The 24,086-nt window shown below is 41.2% G+C and overlaps 1 protein-coding gene across 4 annotated transcripts in view; it reads left to right on the plus strand.

The window, feature by feature from the left end:
• Positions 1 to 24,086, plus strand: part of LOC137631776 (myoneurin-like) — a 262,298-nt gene that overhangs the window by 203,578 nt on the left and 34,634 nt on the right. For all 4 annotated transcript variants that reach the window (XR_011041946.1, XM_068363734.1, XM_068363732.1 and 1 more), the window contains one exon: positions 15,531 to 15,637. Coding sequence is in view for 3 of the 4 variants with exons in the window: in XM_068363734.1 (XP_068219835.1) it covers positions 15,531 to 15,637 (107 nt within the window). In the remaining variant the exon portion in view is untranslated. The remainder of the gene's footprint in view (positions 1 to 15,530; positions 15,638 to 24,086) is intronic.

A 24,086-nucleotide genomic window follows, 5' to 3' on the forward strand; every position in this document is an offset into this window, starting at 1 on the left:
ATGCCAGCGGGGACTGCAAAATGAAGCCGTTATTGGTTTATCATTCCGAAAACCCAAGGGCATTTAAGGCACATAGAGTCAATAAGGACATGCTGCATGTTTTTTGGCGTGCTAATTCTAAGGCTTGGGTTACTAAACATTTCTTTGTTGAATGGGTAAACCAAGTTTTTGGCCCTGCTGTCAAGAAGTACCTTCAGGAGAGGAATTTGCCTTTAAAGTGCTTGCTTTACTTGGATAATGCTCCCGCTCACCCCCCAGGACTTGAAGATGATATCATCGACCAGTTCAAGTTCATCAGAGTGCTGTATCTTTCACCGAACACCACCCCTATCCTCCAGCCCATGGACCAGCAAGTCATCTCGAATTTTAAGAAGCTCTACACCCAGCACTTATTTAAGCAGTCCTTTAATGTCACGCAAAGCACCAACTTAACTTTGCGTGAATTTGGGAGGAGCCATTTTAATATCGTGCACTGCTTGAAGATCAAAGATCAGGCTTGGGATGGAGTAACTCGACGGACACTGAATTCAGCTTGGAAGAACCTTTGGCCTGATGCTGTTTCTCCCAGAGATTTTGAAGGTTTTGGCCCCGAACCTGAACCTGTGCTTGCCGTAGAGGAAGATGTAGAAGAGATTGTATCCCTTGGCAAGTCCATGGGTCTGGAGGTCGATGAAGATGACATCACCGAACTCGTCGAAGAGCATCATGAAGAGCTCACCACCAAGGAACTCAAGGAGCTGCATGCCATGCAGAATGATGAGTTCCAAGCGCAGTTGAGTGAGTCGGAGGACTTTGAGGAGGTAGAGCACATCTTAAGTTCGGCGGAAATACAGTAAAAGAGATGTTAGCTCATCATCAACACGTGGTTGATTTTTTTGATAAGCATCACCCACAGAAACTTCAGGTTTGCAGTGTAGTTTCGCAATCCGATGATGTCTGCTTAACCCACTTCAGAAAAATTCTGAAAAGCCATACCAAGCAACTTTCTCTCAATAGTTTCTTTAAAAAATCTACTAAGCGGTTTAGTGATCGTGATGGAGAGAAAGAAAGTGAAGCAAAGAAAACTAAGATTGAATTGAGTGAAAGTGATGAAAATTAAAAATCGAAAAGAAAAAAAAATGTAAAAAGAATATAAAATATAAGAAAAAATAATTAATCGGCTAAGTTAGGTTAAAGTTCACGTAGTCTAAGTTAGAGTAAGTTACGGTACTTTATCGCAGTCACCATCTCTACCTCCTCGCCGACCGTCCGTCTCCTCCTGCGTAGCAAATCCTACACCTGCGTTGGCCCGTCGCTAAGGTAAAGTGACAATAAAAACCCCTTTTTTATTTATTATTTCTTTATAATTATTCTTTCTTACATCTCTCTTATATAATAGATTTTGAGCAAAGTGAAAAATCTATTTTTGGGTGATATAGCCATGTCGTCCTGATGGAAGGTTTTTTTAGGTAGCTTTCTAAGGGATATTTGCTACAGCGATACTCCCAGAGAATTAACCATAGGTCTCCAGAATTCTAACTCCTGGCGTGAGTATCCTTAACCCTTTTACCCCCGGGGTATTTGGAAATTTCCAACCCTTAACCCCCAAGGTGTTATTTTTTTCCCAGCACATTTTGCAGTATATTTTTTTTAAATTGCTCTAACAGCCTTAATTTTTGTCATAGAGAGGTCAGGTTGGTCTCATTCTCTTGGAAAATGTCTGAATTTTCTCAAAAAATTATCAAAAAATATGAAAAACAAATTTTTATAGCATTTTTTTGCAAGGACGTACGGTACGTCCATGGGGGTAAAGGGATGGCATTTGTGAAACGTACCAGTACGTCCTTTTGGGGTAAAAGGGTTAATATAGCTTTAAGGATATCGCATAATATCAGGGGACGTATTTTTAGATACAATACATAGCAATCTTCACCCTGAATAGATTTAACTCTTTGAGGGGGAAGAGTGGCGAACCAAAGGGGAGCCGTTATCAAGGTATCCGGTAGACCTCCTCTCCATACTACTACGGGCCATCATTCCTAACTTGCATTTAAGCTGGAATAGCCGCAGATAGAGTAGTTTCGGGTGGGGTCATTTAAGAAAGAAGGGTGGGTCCATCAGGACGACATGGCTATCTCACCCAAAAATAGATTTTTCACTTTGCTCAAAATCCGTTTTTTGGGCTTGGCCATGTCGCCCTGATGGAAGCTTGCCAGAGAAATAACTTGAAAGTACTATATCTCTGGATTTGTATAAGTGCCTTTCCTTTGAATGAGTTCCTTATATTGTCTGCTAGACCCGTATATGACATTACCATTATTTGTCATATCCACTAAGCTTGGTACTAGCTTAGGCCTTCCTGTCCCCTCCAGGGAAAGTGTCGACTTCGACTATAAGGATTCAAAGTTTGTATATCCATAAGAACGAAAGGGAAACTTTCTAGAGGTTACCTTTTCGTGCTTTGGACATCTGTACATTCAAGGTTCTATTTAAAGGAATAGAATAAAACTCTGGACTCTTTTATTTCATTAACTGAAGATTAAAAGAAGACGCAGCTACATTTTTCTATTTATTTTCATAAGCAAAATAAATTAAAAATGTAGACATCACAAAGTAGAAGTCTAACCTTGCATAGATAAACATCATGATTATATATATATTTCTGACCTGTAAAGGAAGAATATACATACTGTATATGAATTCATTATTTAATGCTACTTAAATGTATGTGAAGCTAAACATGTCTAGTTTCACTCAGATGTTGGATATGCATCAACACTGTGTTCAATTGTTCACATGGCACTGGTGTTATTGGTTAGATTCTGCACCTGTATAGAACAGTCTATTAATCACCGTAGTGATTTTCACTAGAACGTATTAATACCTATTCACCCGATGCACTGTTGAGTCCCGAACCAGTCCACTGTTCATCGCAGCACTAGACGACGGGTTTTATGACACTACCCGCCGCCACCACCACAAAGTGTTTTATCTCGTGTACTTGCTTCGCATAATGTTTATAGAAGACTCTGGATGATTTCCATCCCGTATATGAGCGGAGCCTCTCAAAGTCCATGTATTTAAAGAAATTCAATGAAGAAGCAACTTTCCTTGGATTGTGACCTGCGGGTGTGCTGTCAGGATCCGCTCTGTGAATAAAGTAGGTGAATTTCGCTCTCAGTTGTCTTAGGGATAAGTTCGATCCTGAGGTTTCGCCTCGGAAGAGCTGTCCCTCCTTGAAGTCTGAAGTTCTTTGAAGATAGACCTTGAGATACTCTACTGGGCATTGAGAGACATCTTCTTTCAGTGGGCAGATTCTCCAAGTACCCCACCTTTTGGTGGGCAGCTCGTTCTTGGCGAGAAAGGCAGGATCAGGAAGAGATTCATTCTCCTGTGTCTAGGAACTGAATATGGCCTTCATTTCTGGATAGGGCCACTATTTCACTAACTCTAGCCACTGAGGCTATTGCAAACAGAAAGATAACTTTCTGTGTTAGATCCATAGGGTTCAATCCTCATTGTTCAGATTTGAAGCATAGTGCAAGACTTTGTCCAACAACCATGTGATGGGCTTTGGAGGGGTTGCCGGCTTGAGTCTAGTGCATGCTTTTGGTATCTTATTGAAGTCTAGTCAAAGCCGACTTACACGCAGTTATCGTGGTGGTAGCCAGGCCTTGTTCGTGTAGGTGGATGAAGAAAGAAAGACAGAAATCTATTGATATTTCTGTTGGTTTCCTTGATTTTACAAAGGAAACCCACTTCTTCCAAGATGATTCATATTGCCTCCTAGTTGAACTTGACTTGTACTCTTCAGTGAAGTCGATTTTGTCCTTCAAGATCCCAAACTTTTTCTTCGCTGCTAGGGCAAGAAAATCATGAGATGTAGGTTGTTGGTTCTCAGGGATGAAGCGTAAACAGTCGACTTCTGAACCAGTTGGGATAAAACTGGGTTCAGCAGAGGAAACAGCTTCAGTTTCAATTCTAGAACTAGAGAGAACCAATTGCTTCTGGGCCATTTGGGTGCCACAACTGCAGCTGTTCCTCTGAAGGATCGTAGATTGTCGAGGACTTTTAGCAGGAGATTGGTTGGTGGAAACGGGTAAATCCGATTCCATCTGTTCCAGTCGAGAGACATGGCGTCTATCGCTTCTGCTTGAGGGTCCACGTAAGGGGCTAAGTAACGAGGTAGTTTCTTGTTGTCGCTCGTTGTGAAGAGGTCGATCTGCAGTTCCGGGACTTTTTCCGAGATGAAGGAGAATGAGTCTGCTTCTAGGGACCATTCTGTCTCTATCGGCTTTCGCCTGGATAGAGTGTCCGCCGTCGCATTGCTGAACCCTTGAAGGTGAACTGCTGATAAATGCCATCCTCTTCCTTGCCAGTAGAAGATGGTTGACATCACGTGATTGATGTGAGGTGATCTCGAGCCTTGTCGATTTAGACATTTTACTATCACTTCGTTGTCCAGGACCAGTCTGATGTGGACTGCTCTGCGAAGGGATAGTTTTTTCAACTTTAGGAAGACTGCCATGGCCTCCAAGATGATGTGAAAGGTTTTGAACTGGTGCAACCAATTCCCTTGCCCTTTCCTTTCTTGCGAGTGGCCTCTCCATCCTTCCAGGGAGGCGTCCGTGTGTATCACCACTGATGGTTATGGTGGTTGCAGGGGAATTGTCCGTGCTAGGCTCTGGGCTCTTGACCACGGCCTTAATAGCGTGTGCAATCGGGTCGGGGTCAATTTTAGTTGATCTCTTCGAGCGTTTGATACGTACCTTCCCCAGACTCCTGACGTGTTCTTTAAATCATGCTTTTAGCACTGGGTCTGTCACTGCTGCAAACTGGAGAGAGCCCAATACTCTTTCCTGTTGGCATCTTGATATCCTCTTGTGTTGGATTAGTCTCTTGACAGCTCCCGCTATCTCTATCCTCTTCTTTAATGGAATGGAGAGGTGGTGTGACTGCAAGTTCCAATGAACTCCTATCCATTGAAACTTCTGAGCTGGAGAAAGGCGAGACTTCTTACGATTGATCTCGAAGCCCAGGTGCTCCAGGAACTGGATCACCTTTCCGGCCGCTTGCCGACAAGTAGTCTTGGATGCTGCTCACACCAGCCAATCATCCAGGTATGCTACTACTTGAACTCCCGCGGAGCGTAGTTGCTGGACGATTGTATCTGCTAGCTTTGTGAATATCCTTGGGGCTATGTTTAGCCCAAAGGGCATGGCCGTGAAGACAAATTTTGTCTTCTGTAGCCTGAATCCTAGGTAGGTAGGAGGAGAGGGGGCGACTGACTGGTAGGTGCCAATAAGCATCTGCCAGGTCTATTGAAACTTTGTACGCCCCTTTGTGTAGAAGTCCTTATGTGTTGCAAGGTAAGCAACCGGAACTTGTTGTTCTTGGTGAACTTGTTGAGTGGAGACAAGTCTAGAATGACTTTGAGTTTGTCTGAGTCTTTCTTGGGAACACAAAACAGCCTTCCCTGGAATTTGAGGGACTTCGCTTTCCTTATTACCTTCTTGTTCAAGAGTTCTGAGGTATATTCTTCCAACAAGCGGGTGAAGTGTTGGAAGAATTCTGGAAAAGGGAGTGGAATTTTGTTCCATTTCCAACTGTGGCCATTTGTGTTTAGGCTGTGGGCCCAGGGATCAAAGGTCCAACGATCCTGAAAGTGAAAGAGTCTGCCTCCTACCTGGAACCTCTCATTGCTTAGAGGTTCCTGAGGACTTGTTTCTGTGACTACGTCCTCCTCTACCCCTTGGAAACCTAAGGGGTTTCCGGAGGAACCTCTTTTTGAGCCTCTACCTTTGTAGGGTCGAAAGGTGGTCGTGTGCCTCTCAAAGCTTGGGTTAAAGACAGGTGTCTGGGCCACCAGCTGCTGAGGGACCATCTGGAAGGTGGTTTGCGGCTGTGCTACCATTTGAGGCACCGTGGCCATGGTCATGGCCTGAAGTTGTACAGGTCTACGTGGTCTTCTTGCCTTTTTGTTCTTAGGCTGGGGACCACCATCTGAGGGAGATTTCTTCTTTGAAGACATGCCCCACTTCTGGAGAAGGTTCCTATTCTCCGTGGCGGCTTTGACAATGACTTCTTGGACCACATCTTGTGGGGAAAGGTCTTTGCCCCAGATGCATGATGAGATCAGTTTTCTGGGTTCGTGTTTCACCGTTGCTGCGGCAAACACATGCTCTCTACAAGTCCTACTTGACCTGACAAAAGCATGTAAGTCCTTCACAAGGGTACCCATGTGGGACTTGGCTAAGACCATGTACATATCTGGGGCGTTATTTAGGCCTGCACACATTTCCAAGCAGTTCTGATGAGATAAGGAGGCGGCAAGTCTTTCTTTCGTCTCCTGTTCCCTTCTCAAAAGATGATCTGGCAACTTTGGAAGGTTCTCATTGAACTGTTGGCCTGCTATCTCTGGATCCAACTTCAAAACGGAGAAGGTTAGATGTACCTCTTTCCACTTCTCCTCGCAGGTGGGCATGGCTAGAGATAATGGTTTGCATTCCTCTAGAATTGGGCAGGGTTTGCCCTCTTCGACTGCTTTCATGACACAGTCGAGGGCTTTCACCGAAAAGGGGAAAGCTCTGGATGAAGGAGCAATGAAGGTTGGATGCCTCTTGCTCAATGCTGAGACTTTGGAGTTGGTATATCCGGCTCCTTTCAGGGTCTTGGTAAGGATGACTTGTGCCTTGTCATGTTCGAAGACAATATCTTCCTACGATACCATCTCCTCGTGGGATGCAGGTTCATCTCGCAGTCTCACGTAACAATCTGGGTACGCTGAAAGCTGGGCCAGATTTCAAGATCTTCAAGGGGTTTGGCCCCCAACTTCTCGGAGATGTATAGCTTCCCAATCATCATGGGCATGTGCTCCGTATACCTCCAGGGGTTGGTTGTGGAGCAATGAGGGAGGTCAGATACTTTAAGGGGTTTAATAGAGCCCCTGGAAGCGCCAGGGCACTTCCCTTCTTGTACCTCTCTTTTCATCTGCTTAATGTCTTGCTTCATCTCTTCTTGTTTCTTCGGAACACTGCCAACATCAGCTGGATCAACGTTAGGAGCGACTCGCTCCTATCAACCTGTGTAGTCGTTTGGGGAGTTGGGGCTGAAGAGATTGACGGCATAGGTTGATATGCCGTCACGGTGAACTGGAGGTCCTCAGTCACCGTTGAAACGGATCCTTCTTTCTCCGTTGGTGGTTGGACCACGTCTTCAGGGCCTTCTGGCAGTAGGTCCTGTTCGGTGTCGGTAGACACCTCCGACATCCGTTCTTGGTGGATGTCCATGCCATCAAGTGCGTTGTTGATGTCCGCGTCAATCTTCAGTTAAATGAAGGGAGGCTAGACCTGTTCCTGGGGCACTACCGCACTGGATTGAGACTTAGGGAACAGAAGGCACCTAAGAGATTCGTTGGGTAGGAAAGGTTCCGGAGAGTTCCTTTGGAACCCTCTTACCCACCTATGAAGGGTTTCCCTTGCTGTATCCCTAGCCTCTGTGGAGGCGGGGATGTCTTCTCCAAAGCCTTTGATCAGCAAGGTCGAGCAGTTGGAGCAACCCTTCGGGTCCCAGTACCTCAGGGATCCAGGTACGATGCAGCAGGGGGCATGAGACCTGCACATCGTATGCCGACAAAAGTCCTTACTCTTGTGGTTGCAGAACACAACTGCACACGTCAGCATTGGCTCCTCCTGTAAAGGAAAAGGTTTCAATGAGTATACAGTTGTTTATATCATTGATATAAATGCATACTTTTAATAGTAATACTTACTATTATATTTAATAGCTTAGGATAGTAAGCTAGAAAGGAAATAGGAAAGACACATATCTGTGCTTCCTCTCCCAGGCAATCGCTGAGACCTCCGTCAATATTAATATTTAAATTCCCCATAAGGGAGAATACAGGGTGCAACGACTCCCGTACGTAGAGCTGGAGTTTGTAAATATTTATACTAACCTCTCCATCTGTAGTATATTAATAATGAACGGTGTTTTAAATGTGTCCCGATGATCAAAGGATTCATCTGGGTGTTGAGGGATTACTCAACCTCAACATGTTATACAGTCCCAACAATAAACTGTTATAGGATACATAGAGTATGTCAGAAATACTTGTACTACTGTATTGTTGTATATTGTAGTTTTACCGGTATACTACTGGGATTATTCTAGTGCCTAGCGGCACTAACTGATAGAGAGAGAGAAAGAGAGAATGGAAAGGAGGGTTTCCTATTATTATGGTTTAACACAGTAACTGGAAATGTAGGAAGGCTATCCTGCTGCCTAATGTCTCCTTGCCAGAATGAGAGTTCTAATGGAAGGGGAGGAATCCATCTGATTCTAGCTTCCATCCATCCACAAAATTTTGCCGCCGGCTGTACTGCCGGTTGCAAGGTTTGTGGATGGAAGAACAAGAGAGGACTGAAGAATTCTCAACAGTATGTTGGGTTTCCCACAGGCAGCTGTCAGGGCTGGCTCAGTCTTTCCCCCGGGGGCATTCACCTCCGGTGAAGGAAGGACATAAGGAGGAAGTGGCCGAGGCGGCAACCTAACCGCTGCTGGTAGGGTCCCGCCGGCAACGCAGTCAACCCGGCAAGCCAGGATGACTGTCAGAATACCGGCGAAAGAATGTTGTAACGGCTAGGCCGACACTAAAGTACAGAGGGGGGAGGGGAAAGGGTCTTATAGTTCACAGGGGAGAAAGGCGACAGCAGGTATGCCACCTACTTTCGGCCGTGAACTAAGGAAGTATGGCTTCCTGTGCCAATGATATCGTGGTTGGCAGAGGAACAAAGATTCCCCTGTCGGTGACATTGTCGGCTGCAAGACAGTACACCCTGAGCTACCATCTTAATTCATAGCCGGGATACTCGGAGGCAAAGAAGACAGACGGTGTAAAACAATCTAAGTCAAGCAGGAGTTTACTACTCAACGGCGATGATGAAAGATACGAGGTTGCCGCCTGTAATGGCAGCGGCTCAGGGAGGGAGGGAGGAAGGGTTTAGCCTCTTTTCTCTAAAAGAGAATATATCAAACCTTATCCATAAATTCTAGGGGATATATGTCCCCACCCGAATTAATAAGGAACGATAGGGTGAGGTTAAACATGGGGAATTACTTTACTAAAGTATACATAAACGAGTTAGGCTAGCCTAACTCCAGTGGAGACTGCTGTCAAGGTTGGTACCACTGGGGTTCCCGGATTATATGAAAAGTAAAGTCACATATAGGAAGAGGAATAAAATAAAATCGTATGCAATATCTTCACTAGTATAATTTGCCTAATTAACTAAAATTTATAGCTAAATACCGGGAATGTTGCTCTAAAGACTAAAAAAAATGAATGTGCGACAGTGATCTCAAAATGGCCGCCTCTGGTGTCGGCTACGCTCAACCTAACACACTTAAATTATACAAATTTAACTGTGAGAAGGGAGCCTTATGATTATACACAGGAAAGATTAAATACAGTACTCAACTTTCCAGAGGATGAAGATGAAAAGCGTGGGAGCGCACTTAGCTTAAATGCTACAGAACAAGGAATGATGGCCTGTAGTAGTACGGAGAGGAGGTCCACCGGATACCTTGATAACGACTCCACTTTTGTTCGCCACTCTTCCCCCTCAAAGAGTTAAATCTATTCGGGGTGAAGATTGCTATGTGTCGTATCTAAAAATACGTCCCCTGATATTAAGCGATATCCTTAAAGCTATATTACGGATACTTGCGCCAGGAGTTAGAATTCTGGAGACCTATGGTTAGTTCTCTCGGAGTATCACTGTAGCAAATATCCCTTAGAAAGCTACCTAAAGTAACCTTCCATCAGGACGACATGGCCAAGCTCAAAAAATGCAATTGTATTATTATGTGTAATTATGTGTAGTGATTTATTAAGGACTTATCATAGGTTTTTGGGCTGTAGAAGGAATTATACAAATTACTGTGTATTCGTATTGGAATATTTGTTCCAACATACAATAGTTTTACCATACGAAGCAGGTCCCAGAATGAATTAAGATCGCATGTAGAGGTTCCACTGTATATATATATATATATATATATATATATATATATATATATATATATATATATATATATATATATATATATATATATACATATATATATATATATATATATATATATATATATATATATATATATATATATATATATATATATATATATATATACATATATATATATATATATATAATTTCAAATAAGTCATATATTTTAATACATTAATGTCTGGATTCTCTTACCGACCTCGGGATCAAAGTCAAGGCGAAATCACTCAAAGATAATAGCATCTGACCGGCAGGGAATCAAACCCTGGTCCAGGATGCTTGTATGACAATGACTGTACCATGTAGCCACGAAGAAAGATAAAAGTCAATGACAATTTTTCTGTACATATACCAGTTAAATTCAGGTTTTTTGTACTTACCATCATAATTAATTGGTAGGTTTGTAACTTGGCATTCGATTAATGATAAATTTTGCACATTCAGACATGTTTTTTCATATTTCAAATAAGCCATATATTTAAAATATATGGCTTATATGAAATATGAAAAGACACGTCTAAATGTGCAAAATTTAACATACATACATACATACACACAGGTAGCTGTCAACTTACGACCTATGCAACTTACGACTGTTCGACTTTACAACCACTAGTGCAACTGTCATGACGTTACAAGTCTGTCGCAAATAGTACACTAATAGGACAAATTCTTCCTTAGAAGTAATATATTTTGTTTATAGAAATGAAATGAGTTTTCTTGGTAAGATAGTATTTTATTATTTTGATAATATATACTATCAATTTTCAAATAAAAAAATACATCAAGAAATCCACTTTTGAATAAAAAATACATCAAGAAAAGTCCTAATGTCAAGTTCACATCATATGTTTGACGACGTCATATTTCTGGCAGAAAGCTAGTGAGAAAATTGAGTGACTTTCTTTCAGTAGATTACTGATTAATACATTATTAGTATTCCCATTATTGAAATATTGAGTAACGACACCTCACCTCAGAGAAGCTGGTCCCCTTTGACCCCCTTCGGAAGGATGCATCTTTGGTCGGTGCAGTAGGCTCTGAAGTGGCAGTGGTCTCAAGTATCTTACCCTCCTGCAACCTTACTGTCGGTGCCCCATGTGGTAGTGACAGATCTTCAGTGGTGGTTAAGACAGGCGAACCTGTTGTCAGGAACACCCCTTCAGGTCTCTCTCCCAGAATTCCTTTTATTTTTGGAGGCTTCATGCCAAGGGTGGGATGCTCACCTGAGAACCACTCAGTTGCCTGAGTTCTCATTGCAGGTGTCTAGAGAAGGCAGAATACCTTCGCTGGTCAGACCCTGAAAGATTGTACTCACAGATCTTTAGATCTTTAGAGACTTTTTAGATCCTATTGTTGCTGCTCAGCAAATAATTTAGGTTACACTCTTACGGGACTCCTAACCTTTTATCAGGGAATCAGTTTTTCTCTGCATTTTAAGGGTATGAAATGTGGATCAAGTCTGAACATACTCGCAAGATGGGTCCTAGAGTACTCACTGGATCACACCATAGTGCAGGTGAGAATAAAAAGTTCTTAATTATGAATGTATATACTGTACCAGTATCTCATATTTTGATGCTTAATTTTGATATAGCTCCATATCTTTCTAGTGTGAACCAAGAAGGCATAGATATTACAACCTTGCCTCTTTATAAGCTGGATGGACTGTCTTAACCGGCTTATCTTTGAATTTTGAATAAAGCCTGGTTTATTATTGTAATGATCTTAGAGCGAGTAAATCCCTCCTAGGGTTGTGGTGGCCTGGTGGTAGTGTCCTTGCCTGGTGATTGCCAGACTAGGGTTCGAGTCTCGCCCAAACTCGTTAGTTCCTTTGGTCGCTGCAACCTCACCAGCCTTGTGAGCTAAGGATGGGGTGTTTGGGGGAGCCTATAGTTCTATCTGCTGAGTCATCAGCAGCCATTACCTGGCCCTCCTTGGTCCTAGCTTGGGTGAAGAGGTGCTGGGGGGGCTGATCATATGTAATATGGTCAGTCTCTAGGGTATTTTCTTGCTTGATGGGGCAATGTCCCTGTACCTTGCCGCTGCCATTTATGAGCGGCCTTTAAACTGAGACTTCCTCCACCTAAGGAAGAATCTCATTTAAATGACTCGGATGTTTGTATCTGCTTAGGAATAAACTATTAATTTTAAAAAATAATTTATATTTTTTCCTTGCTATACAAACCTGATTCATTTAAGGAAGGTCCTGCCTCAACCACCCCACAAGTCTTTGATCAGGATAGAGTGGAGCTTGCTTAACAGCAAGCTTGCATCACAGCAGCATATAATACTGCCCAGCAGTGGATTGCCAGGTAACCTAATATGGTTACAATTGGATCCCAGTTTTTCTTTTTCGTATCATCATCATCTTCTACGCTTATTGACGCAAAGGGTCTCTATCTTGAGCTTTTAAATCAGTACTTCTTCATTCATCATCTCCTACTTCATGTTTCATAGTCCTCAGCCATGTAGGCCTGGATCTTCCAACTCTTCTAGTGCCTTGTGGAGCCCAGTTGAAAGTTTGGTGAACTAATCTCTCTTGGGGAGTTTGCAAAAGCATGGCCAAACCATCTCCATCTACCCCACCATGATCTCATCCACATATGGCACTTGGGTAATCTCTCTTATACTTTCACTTCTAATCCTGTTTCATTGTGATACCATGTCTCGTGTCCATACAGTAATTTGAGGCGATTTGATTTCCAAATTTTACTTAACCTAGCCATTTTCTGATTTTCCTTTTTCAATCTTTCATTAAATTCAAATTCTAAAGATCCTGTAGTAGAGTTCACGGTTCCTAAATATTTAAATGATTTCACCTCATTAATCCTTTCTCCTTTCAATGATATTTCGTCTTCCATTGCATATTCCATTATCATCTGTCTTTCTTCTATTTGTCTTGAGCCCAACCTCATATGATATTTCATGCATTCTGGTAATCAGGGTTTGTAAGTCCTGTGGTGTTCTGCTAATAAAGGCAGCCTCATTAGCATACTCTATGCCAGCTAATTTCCTGTTACCAATCCAGTCCAATCCTTCTCCACTATCCCCAACTGTTCTATGCATTACAAAATCCATGAGGAGGATAAACAACCTAGGTGGCAACACATTCCCTTGGAGTACTCCACTGTTAATTGAAAATTCATTAGATAGGACTTAGGACTCCAATAACATTAACTTTGCACTTGCTATGCTCATGAACAGACTTGATCAAATTTACATATTTAAGAGGAACTCCATAATAACGCAGGACTCTTCACAAAATTGACTGGTGTTCTATCAAAGGCTTTTATATTTAAGAGGAACTCCATAATAACGGAAGACTCTTCACAAAATTGACCGGTGTTTTATCAAAGTCTTTTTCATAGTCAACAAATGCCATGAAAAGTGGATTTCTCTATTCTACACATTTCTGTACCACATTTTCAATTACAGGTACTCTATTGGTATAAGCATGTCTAGTTGAACAATTAGGAGTAAGAACAGAAGTACTAGAATGCAATGGTTTAGAGTGACAATACCCCAGAGGTGGAGTGTTAATTATTCTGTAAATTAGGACCTGTGGAACTACAGACAGGTTTGGAAATAGAAGTGGAATCACAGAAATTGATCAAAATGCTTCAGAAAGCTGACCCTTCGACATTATCATTACCATAAAGTTTTTTCTTTGCTGCATTAAAGGTTATGTTTGTTATGAAATCTAATTGTGGACCTTTGCATCAACAGGCTTAGGAAGTGATGATGATGATGAATTGAAAATACTAAAAGCACTTCTAAAATCATCCATATAAGCAAGAAGTTTAGATTCCTGTACAGAAAAGATTTGACATACTAGCCACATCTGATACCTCCAAGGATGAAGAAGATCCTTGTGAAGTAGAGATGATTAATACTATTTTGACCTTCCAACATATATTTTGTGACACTTCAACCACCCCACAAGTCTTTTACCAGAATAGAGTGAAGCCTTCTGGTGGCCACACTTAACATTGCCCAGTACTGGGGTTGCTAGTTAACAAATCATACTGAAACATAGCTCTTTTTCTTTTATTATTGTTTGGTCGTAGAAAACAGAACTAGTAGTAACCCATTTACATAACTCGGGTTTGTACAACTAGGAAAGATCCAGATTGTTTTTAAAATTTGTAGTTTGTGAAATATAGTGATTTATGTTATGGTCAGAAAGCTTTATCTTCAATTTTATCTGATTCTGAGTATTATTCCATTTTGTTTTTAATTTTAATGATTTTAAGAAAAACAAGTTTAATATATAAATCTTAGATACCTATTTATCATAGGTTTTAATTTCTAAACTATTTTTATTATCAATAAGATTTGATATACTGTACATACATCATTTTATCTATAAATTCGGACCAGCTCAGTAGGAATCAAATTTAAATCATTGGGCTGGTAAATCTCCATCCCTTTAATAAAAACAATTGCTTTCCTTGAACAATTGGATATGCACTCCCACAATGGGATGAGAGGACCACCACCACACAAAACCAGAATATTGGATTTACCTCAGCCTTTTGGAAGGCCCTGTCAGTGACTCTATTCCTAAAGGCCAGAGCCCGATAAGTCATTACGTCAGTATGGGATAAGAGGTGGAGCGTCTGCCTATTTTGTTTCCCTCACTTGGTGTTCAACAGCTGTACTGTTATTTGCTGGATTGGTTGTTGGTGTGGGTGAGATTCCATACAGCAACTGTACTATACAAATCAGATATAGAAGTATCTCCTTCATCCTCCTTACAAGGGGAAGGATGGATAGAATGTAGGACACATACATAATTGGCCATATGTTGCGACATCGTAGCCTTCCAGAATATAGTATCTTCCTCAACCAGCTATCAGCCTAACCCATGATAATCTATTCTCAAGTGTTGGGAGGTGGTAGGAATCAACACTGCCACACCTCTTATCAGGTTCAAGTGTACGAGTATTAACTTCCCAGGATTTTATACCAGCTAATGTAGTTATAGCGGTTTCCTCCCTCCTTAGGATGAGTCTCCTAAGAAAGGACAAGGATTGTATTCATGTAGGAACAAATTACAAATTTTAAAAGTACAGTAATTTGTATTTTTCCTAACTATACAAACCTGTGTCCTTGATTTTTACATCCTGCGTCACCCCCCCCCCAACAATCACGTAATGAAGGTCATAGTGGCTACTCGTACTGGCTGAGGGTCACGGCTTCCTTGCCAGTAATCACAAATACCTCGTTATAAATTTTGATAGCCTAGTTACAGCCAAGCAGAAAACGTACTCCTGCTAATGGACTCAGGTTTGTATAGTGAAGTAAAATATAAATTTCTTTTAAAATTTGTGGTTTTAAGGTCAAGTAGTTCATGCTCCGTAGATATTAGCTTTGTGACTCGCAGGTAACTATCAAAGTAATATATTTTATTATTAAAATTCTAATTTTGTCAGGAATCGGTGAAAGAATTATGAACATTATTTTCAAATCTTTCAGGAACAGCATTTGGTGGCATACTTCAGTCCTCAAAAATATAAAGATGATCTTAAAAAATTGTCTCAAGACAGCATCCTGTCCTGGAACCGTGATAGCAGTGATTTACAGTAAGTGATCAAAGTATTGGGAAAGCACATACAATAATTTGATTTTAGCTTTTCTTTAATCATTGAGTATGAACAAGTTGGTTGTATTGAATAATTATAGTATAATGATTACAGTACAGTGCTAGAGTGAGCTTACTTGAGAAACCTAGCTATTGAAGATTTTATATTCTTTGGTCCATGTGTCCCATTGCAACTTGCCAAAATTAAATGGGATGCATTCAAGACTGGATACAGCATTAGTAATAATTCACTATACTGTACAAGGGAATACTCAGTAATATAAGGCTATGATTTTGATAAGACAGGAAACTTAGGAAGCTGGTGTTTGTATTGACTTGAGCCTTGCAGGCCTGTATTCTAATTACCTTTTGTTCTTAAACAAGTACAAACCATTACCCTCATACTAATTGTAAATCATTTCATTATAAATATCCTTGCTATTATTGACATGTCAAAGAAAACTCAGTACACACATCTGTCTTTTTACTGTAAATTGAGGAGCAATAGATTGCTGTTACGGTCAGCTATTATAAAAATGTAGATTACCGTTTATACTTGCGTAACATGTAAGTTTTGAAGACTAACTTTGAAGCTAAATTCAATGTGGTTGCATCATACACGAGATATGAAATTAGCATATGCACTCTTGGACTAAGCTACTTCGTCGCTCAAACTGTAAAAAAATACAAGCTATAGTTGAAATAAACATGATTTTGATTAAACTGATGTTATATTTAACTGTATTAAATAATAACGCATGTAATACAGTATTCATATTTTAGTATCGTATTTATAAATAAAACCATAGTGAATTATAATTTTTTCCATTATAATTTTTTTATGTATTAAAGTGGATTGAAACTCCTTTACGCTCTCCAAATCAGCTGATTAAGGCAAACTACCAAAGGATATTTCATATGTCCTACAAGAAGCAATTATTACTTGATCTATCATTTTCCAATTAGCGTACTAATTTCAATAGTTTTATTTGAAATACTTCTCTCATATTTTATTTACGGTTGAGTTGAATCGCGTATAGAAGTTAAGCAGAGTTTCATTCATGTTGCCGATACACGACAATTCATAGTTTTTTTTCTTAGCTCTGTGGTGGTTGATTATAAAGTTTACAAAATTATTTATATTGTGTTATAATAAAATTATATTCTCTGTTTTCAGCCACTGTGACTTTATCTTTGAAATTCGGCATTTACATTTATTACATGATTTGCAAATTCATAGATTCCCGCTAAATTTCCCTTTTATTTCCTCTAGTTTCGGACACAGCTTTCCCTGATTCCAAACATAATAGTGGCTATGAATATTGTTAGTTTTCTCGCCTTTATTTACAGCTTGTTAGTTTATATTTGGAAGTATATTTTCTTGATCTTTTCTCCATAGTGAATAAGGTTATAAAATATCAGTCTTACGCTACTTTGCTTACTATCATACAATATCAATATGCTAACAAAACAGCAGCTATCTGATTCGAGTGTTCCTAACAAATCAACTGCTCTTTGTTCGATTGATGTTGTGGCTGTATGCGTTTACGCAATGATTATAACGTTACTTACGATACTTTTAATCTTATCTTTTAATTTTCTAACTCTTTGAAGTAGAAGATGGGGTAAAGAAATGGAGTAAAAATGTTAGTCTGTTGTAATTTGGTTTCTCAAAAATAACTTGCATAATACATGAGATATATGATAAAATCATATTTTATGGGTGAAAATTTGGGGATCGCACAATACATGAGATCGGCTGTTACACGAGTATATACGGTATGTAAAATCTACTTAAGTGGCTTTTTCCCTTAATAATAGGTTTAGCATGAAAAATAGCAAAACTGTAACAGTGAAAGAAAATAAAAGTCAGCAAACATAACAATAATTATATTTATGAATAATGATAGTATTTACAATATTTTACAAGGTTAATAAAATACTCACAGTTCACCTACTGATAACAATTTAACAGAAATTTGTTGCAATGTTATACAGGCCTTAGATTTACAAGTCACTATGATGGGAGACTACAGATGCTAATAAAGCTTCAGTGCAAAATTTTGAAGGATTTTCCAAACTTTAGTTTCAAATGTAAAAGATGATAATCAAGAACACAGCTTCTGATGCTATTCAATCTTTCAAGAATTTCTTATCTTCTAAAAAACTTAGTAGTGTTGTAAAATGAAGTACAGGTATAAAACTCAGTATCACAACAGGTGTCACAAATTGTCTCCACAATAGTAGCCTTAACCTAACGATGGCTGAAAATAGTCTCCCCTCCTAACGCGTCACACAATCTCATATATGCACCACAGACGTTTTCTCGAAAGTTCATGATGAACTCTAGAATGTCCACGGCTAAAGTATATCATTCAATACACATGTCTTGCGATGCAGAATAAAGTACGAGAAGTTAAGAGTAACTTTTGTTATAGAATACAGTGATATTTTTGAGTTACAAATCATTGGAATGTTTTAATTTTAACATTAAAATTTAATACGCAAAACTAAATCTTTCTCCCTGGTTCTTTAACATAATAATAGATAAATTTAATCTACATATCACAAAGAGAAAGGATTAATAAGGTGGAATAATTTAAATATTTAGGAACTATGATCTCTAATACAGGGTCTTTAGAATTGAAGTTTAATGAAAGATTGAAAAAAGCAAATCAGACAATGGCTAGTTTAAGTAAAATTTGGAAATCAAGTCGCCTGAAATTACATATAAAAATCAGGCTTTATATCAGTTTAGTGAGATCGGTGTTACTGTATAAACACGAGTCTTGGTAGGACAATGAAACAATATCCAACAGATTTTATAGATTTGAGAACAAAGCTCTCAGAAGAATATATTGGGAGTTGAATGATTGGGCAGGATTAGAAATGAAACTATAAGAGACATTACCCAAGTGCCATATGTGGATGAGATCATGGTGAGGGGTAGATGGAGATAGTTTGGGCATGCTCTTCGCACTCCCAAGAGAAATTAGTTCACCAAACTTTCAACGGGGCTCCACAAGGCACTAGAGGTGTTGGAAGACCCATGCCTCCTACATAGCTGAATATTATGAAGCATGAAGTAGAATATGAATGAAGAAGTATCAAGTTAAAAGCTCAATATAGAGATGACAGGCGTCAATAGGCGTAATAGGAGACGATGATGATGGCGGCATATAACAAATCCCCTTGCTTAGCAAAATGTTAGGGGTCATTAGCAAAATGTTAGGGGTCATTAACCAAAACCTTTCATAAATATAAATAGATTTATCTTATCATACATGATTACAAATAGTGCTTATATAAGAAGATTGGCAAATTACAAAGGCATCAGTGTATAGGCTAGCTTTTGCTGTATCCTTAGAAATTAAAAATTAATGAAGGGGACTTTACATCATGCTTTTCCCAAACATGCCACCAAAAATGGAAACCATTGTTGTTTTGTTTACATTTCATCGCCAATCACAACAAACGTGTCTGTGTTTGGTCAACAGTAGTAAATTGATGTAACCATTTTGTTTGCACTTGGTCAGCAATAACAAACTACTGCCAATGACAGCATGATGATTTACGATCATTTCATGGTCTTATGATTGTTCTAAACTGTTACAAACAATAATTGTACATTCCATTTCCAAAAAACTTTTCCTAACTTCATTTCTAAATCAGTTTAATTTCTTATCAACTTTTATCACATCAATTATGGGACCACCAGCCAAAAGAAGATTTCTGGGCTCGAACCTGTGCCGCCCAGTGAATAAGCTCCATTTAGCACTTATTCTTAGGTAATTTACTGCTAAATATACCAGAGAAAAAATGTAAAGGAGTGCTAGGTTAACTAGCTCGCTCACCTATTGGTGTCGGTATAAAATTGGGCGTATAATCCAGAGGTCCCGCACTATTTAGATTCATCCACGACAAAGACCCCAATAGAGGAGAGCCGTTCAACCTCACTCGGCACCACCAACTCTGCATCCGCTCAGAACCAACTCCTTTTTAGCACGCCTTTATGGTAACCCGCTTTTTTGTGCTCTCGTGTTTTGCTTATTTTCCTTTGGATTATGGCTTCTTCATCGGTTTCCCAGGAGACACCGTCTAAGTTAAGTACCAAGCTATGTTTTTGCTGTGTTTTGAGCAATCTAGATCGTTTAATATTTAAATTATAGGAGTTTATTCTCTTCGTTCATATCGATCTTGCTTGATTCCGCTTACAGTCGGTACTCCTGTTTTGAGAGCTTTTAGTTTCACTCGCGGTGTTACTAAGTGTATTATTTTTATTATTAATTAATTTTTATATGTTATTGTAGATATTCATTATTTAGCGTTTAGAACCCTCGTGGTTCATTTTTAGGGCCGATATCAGTTACGTATCGTAATGGCTTGCCGACCTTCGTTACTAGGCGGCAATTTTATTTTATAAGCCATCAGGTGTTGTCCTTTGTGATTTATTTATTATGTTATGCCTTGCCCTAAATTTTTTATGTGTATATTTATATAATTTTCAACGCTATTACTATTATAATGAATATTTGATCTTATTACTCCGTTTGATCTGTCTGGTTAGGGATCGTCAGTTGGTAGCCCTGCTGCTCCATATCACGTGATCCTCCCCCAAGCTCCCCCTCTCGCTAGGTGGGCGGCTAGGCTTCTCTCCCCCCTCCCCTAGGGGACCGTTGCCTTCCCTCCTTTTAGAGGGGGTAGTTCAGTGTTTATGGACTTTGTCCTCCGGGTGTCCCGGCGGGTTCGTCTCTGTCTAGACGGGTTGGCCACCGGTCAACAGAGTTGGATCCCGGTGCACCCTATTTTATATTCACCTATCACACTTTTATTATGTTATACGAAACCCTCCGGGTTCGGTTGGCGGTTCTTATCTACAGTTCCGCCCCCCTATTAATTTATAACAGTTCCTATGATTATATATGATTATATATGACAGATCACTATCCCGGAGTTCCTATATGTATTGGTTTATGGATATACTTTTATTTCCCGGCCCGGGGCTTAACCTCGCTCCGGGAAATCAGACACCATGTGTCTTAATTCTTTGTTGCATCCTTTTTTATGATCCCGGCTCGACCGGAATGGATAGCTATACTCTAGTCTTAAGTTAGACTTATGTTTAGGCCCGGGTCCTCCGGACCCGCCCCTACTTAAGAGTATTACAGTTAAGCTCTAGTCTTAAGTTAGACTTATGTTAGTCCCGGGTCCTCCGGACCCGCCCCTACTTAAGAGAATTACAGTTTCTCATATACTATTCTTTTTATAGATGGTGCATTGTCAGACGACGGCCTGTGCGGCTGTTCTTCATCAGCCTTGTGGCCATACCGTATGTCGGTCTCACGCCCTCTGCGGAGTTCAGCTGGAGGACATCGTGGTCTGGCACCCTGATAACTGTATGGTCTGTTTTGACCTCATCACCACCCTCGGATCTGATTCGGTGAGTTCCGTTGGCTATGTTGCCTTCCTAATTATTTTACCTTTTTTGGTATACATACACTATTTAGTAAAGATTTCTATGGTCTTGAAGGACCACTGGGAATCTTCCTTTATATAATTCCCACTATTATTTCAGGCATCCCCAGAGCAGAAGACTGCGGCTCGGGCCACACTGAAAGTGTGGGTTGGGGGATTTGCCCGGAACGTGAAATCCAAACAGCCTTACGTCCTGTCTGAAGACTACTGTGCCATGATCTACCCTAACGCCAAGTCTTCAGCCGCTGTGGCTAGGCATGTTGCGGCTCCCATCATTGCCCACATTGATGCCACCATAGCGGGATTCATTGACCAAGAACAAGATCCGTTGGATGCCCCCGGAGATCTGGAAGACAATGTTGCTTCCATGAACTTGGATGTTGAACCCATGTTATTGGATGATCCGGATGCAGGTAGGGTGGTAAGTGAGGCAGGTGTTACCGGCGCTGAGATTCCTATCCTCAGCCCCGCTCTTTCTTCTTCATCTGATCGCTCTTCTTTTCATGGTTTTTCTGGGGACCGTGATTCGTCTCATCGATCACACCCGGTTCCCCCCAAGGATAAGTCTACATCTAAAACCTTACCTAAAGCTCGTAAGCCCCACAAGGCTTCCCATAGTTCCAAGCTGAATACAAACCCGTCATCTAAGGCTTCCGGCTCCTCCTCTAAGTCTCACGACCCGGTAGTACAATCCGCCACTTCTGCTCCTAGCCCGGGCCTTTCCGAATCAGCCATGCTTCGCATTGTGTCGGAGATGCAAGCTAAGTTGGTGTCGGAAATGCAGGCCAAGATGGACACGATGTTCTCTAACATCGGTCAGAGACTTGGGATTAGAGCAAGGTGCTCCGGAGCGAGTCCAAAGCTCTCTCATCCCGGATGCCTCTAAGCTCCCGCCGTTTACCAAGAATAATCCTTGGCGCATGGCTCTTCATTCCCCATTCTCAGACGGGATGTTAACATTGGAAGGTCTTGGCACTCGTCCTCTAGAGGACTTTGAATTCTTTCCTCCTGGTCTGGCATTTCCATTTCATGGTTATGCCAGGCTTACCGAGGAAGCTCTGGTTCGGCTGGATAAGGTCCCCAAAGAGACTGTCATCTTCCCAAAAGAACAAGCCCAATCTGTTTGGGCTAGGTTCCTGAATGATATTGGTTGCACCAACACCATGTTGACGCCTTATAAGAGTTCCTTCACAATGTTCTTAATGGACAAAAACACCGTGACTCCATGCGTCAATAAGGTAGCAGAGCTTGCTTTCCAACATGCTCTGGAGGAGAAGCCCTTGCCTCCCATCCGAGAGGTGGATCCGATCTCCCTCCTTCTTCCTTCAGGTATTGAGTGTTGGGACAATGTCCATACCACTTTTACCTCTGGCAAGCTATCAGCGGACTGTGCTTCAGTTATGTTTAGTGAACGGCTTCCCCGTCTCCCGGAATCCCTCATTAAACAGGAGTATGATTCCCGCCTACGTGTTGGCCGAACTTTGAACTTGGCCACGTCTACGGAGTCGATAGCCTTAACTTATGATACTTAGAGTATCTTTAAGACTCTCAATAAGGCTACGTTGCAGTCATTATATTTCGATCTTTATGACTTCGCTATTGCTAAACGTAGGTGTCGCAAACACGTCCTGGCTGAGGCGACTATTAGGCACGAGCCTAATAAGCTTATCCGGTCCTCCTGCTGGGGTTCAAATCTCTTCCCTGAGGATCTTGTGGAGGAAGTCTTGGCAGAGGCCACTACAGTCAATCAGAGCCTTAAAGCCCGTTGGGGTTTGACTCCTAAACGGAAATATGACCCCGCAAATTACCAAGCCCGGGGTAGGAAGAAGCTCCGCCCGTATACCTCCACCCAGTTCAGGCAACAGCAGAGTAGTTCGTCCATTTTCCGACAGCCTCTTCCTCCATCTCCTGCTGCTCCTGCACAGCCTTCCACCTCCCAGGCTCCTTCTTCGGACGACTATGTCACCGTTCTGCTCCCTAAGAGCCAGCTTTCCGGTGCCTCCACCACCTCTCCTGCCTTTAACCAGTCTTATGAGGCTCATAGCTCTTCCCAGAGTTATAACAGAGGTAGAGGCTACCACCGTGGTTCAAACCAGAACAGAGGTAGAGGAAGATTCTTTCGCAAGGGAAAGAACTTCCGAGGCGGACGTGGAGGCAACTCCTCAAGCCAATACTGAGGTGCAGCAGGTAGGGGGGAGGCTTTATGCCTTCCGCAACAAATGGAGGTTCAGTCCCTGGGCTTTCAGTATTATCTCCAAGGGACTGGGGTGGAGTTGGATTCAAGGGCCTCCTCCTCCGAACAAATTTCATCAACATTCCACTCCGGACCTAGTCGAATTTGTCCAGGATCTGTTACAAAAGAACGCCATACAAGAAACAAAACACCTGAAGTTTCAGGGTCGGCTGTTCAGTGTCCCGAAGAAGGATTCGGACAAGAGAAGAGTGATTCTAGACATATCCCTTCTCAACTTGTCCATTCAATGCGACAAGTTTCGAATGCTTACTGTCTCGCAGGTGCGGACCTTACTTCCCCGTGGGGCCGTCACCACCTCTATCGATCTTACAGACGCCTATTATCACGTCCCGATAGCGAGACACTTCCGTCCGTATCTAGGCTTCCGCCTAGGGGACAAAAATTACTCCTTCAAGGTGATGCCTTTCGGGCTCAACATCGCCCCAAGGATCTTCACAAAGTTAGCAGAAGTTGCTGTTCAAGAACTCAGAAATCAAGGAATTCAAGTAGTAGCCTATCTGGACGACTGGCTCATTTGGTCAGACACCTCCCAAAATTGCCTAAAAGCCACTCACAGAGTCATCCAATATCTTCAATCTCTAGGCTTCCAGATCAACTTCAAGAAGTCCCGTCTTCTTCCGAAATCAAAGTTCCAATGGCTCGGCCTGCAATGGGATCTTATATCTCATACTCTGTGTCTTCCCAAACCCAAGAGGTTAGAGATTGCAAGGAACACCAAACG

This window comes from Palaemon carinicauda, chromosome 40 (assembly GCF_036898095.1).
Source record: "Palaemon carinicauda isolate YSFRI2023 chromosome 40, ASM3689809v2, whole genome shotgun sequence".
NCBI classification, from domain to species: domain Eukaryota; kingdom Metazoa; phylum Arthropoda; class Malacostraca; order Decapoda; family Palaemonidae; genus Palaemon; species Palaemon carinicauda.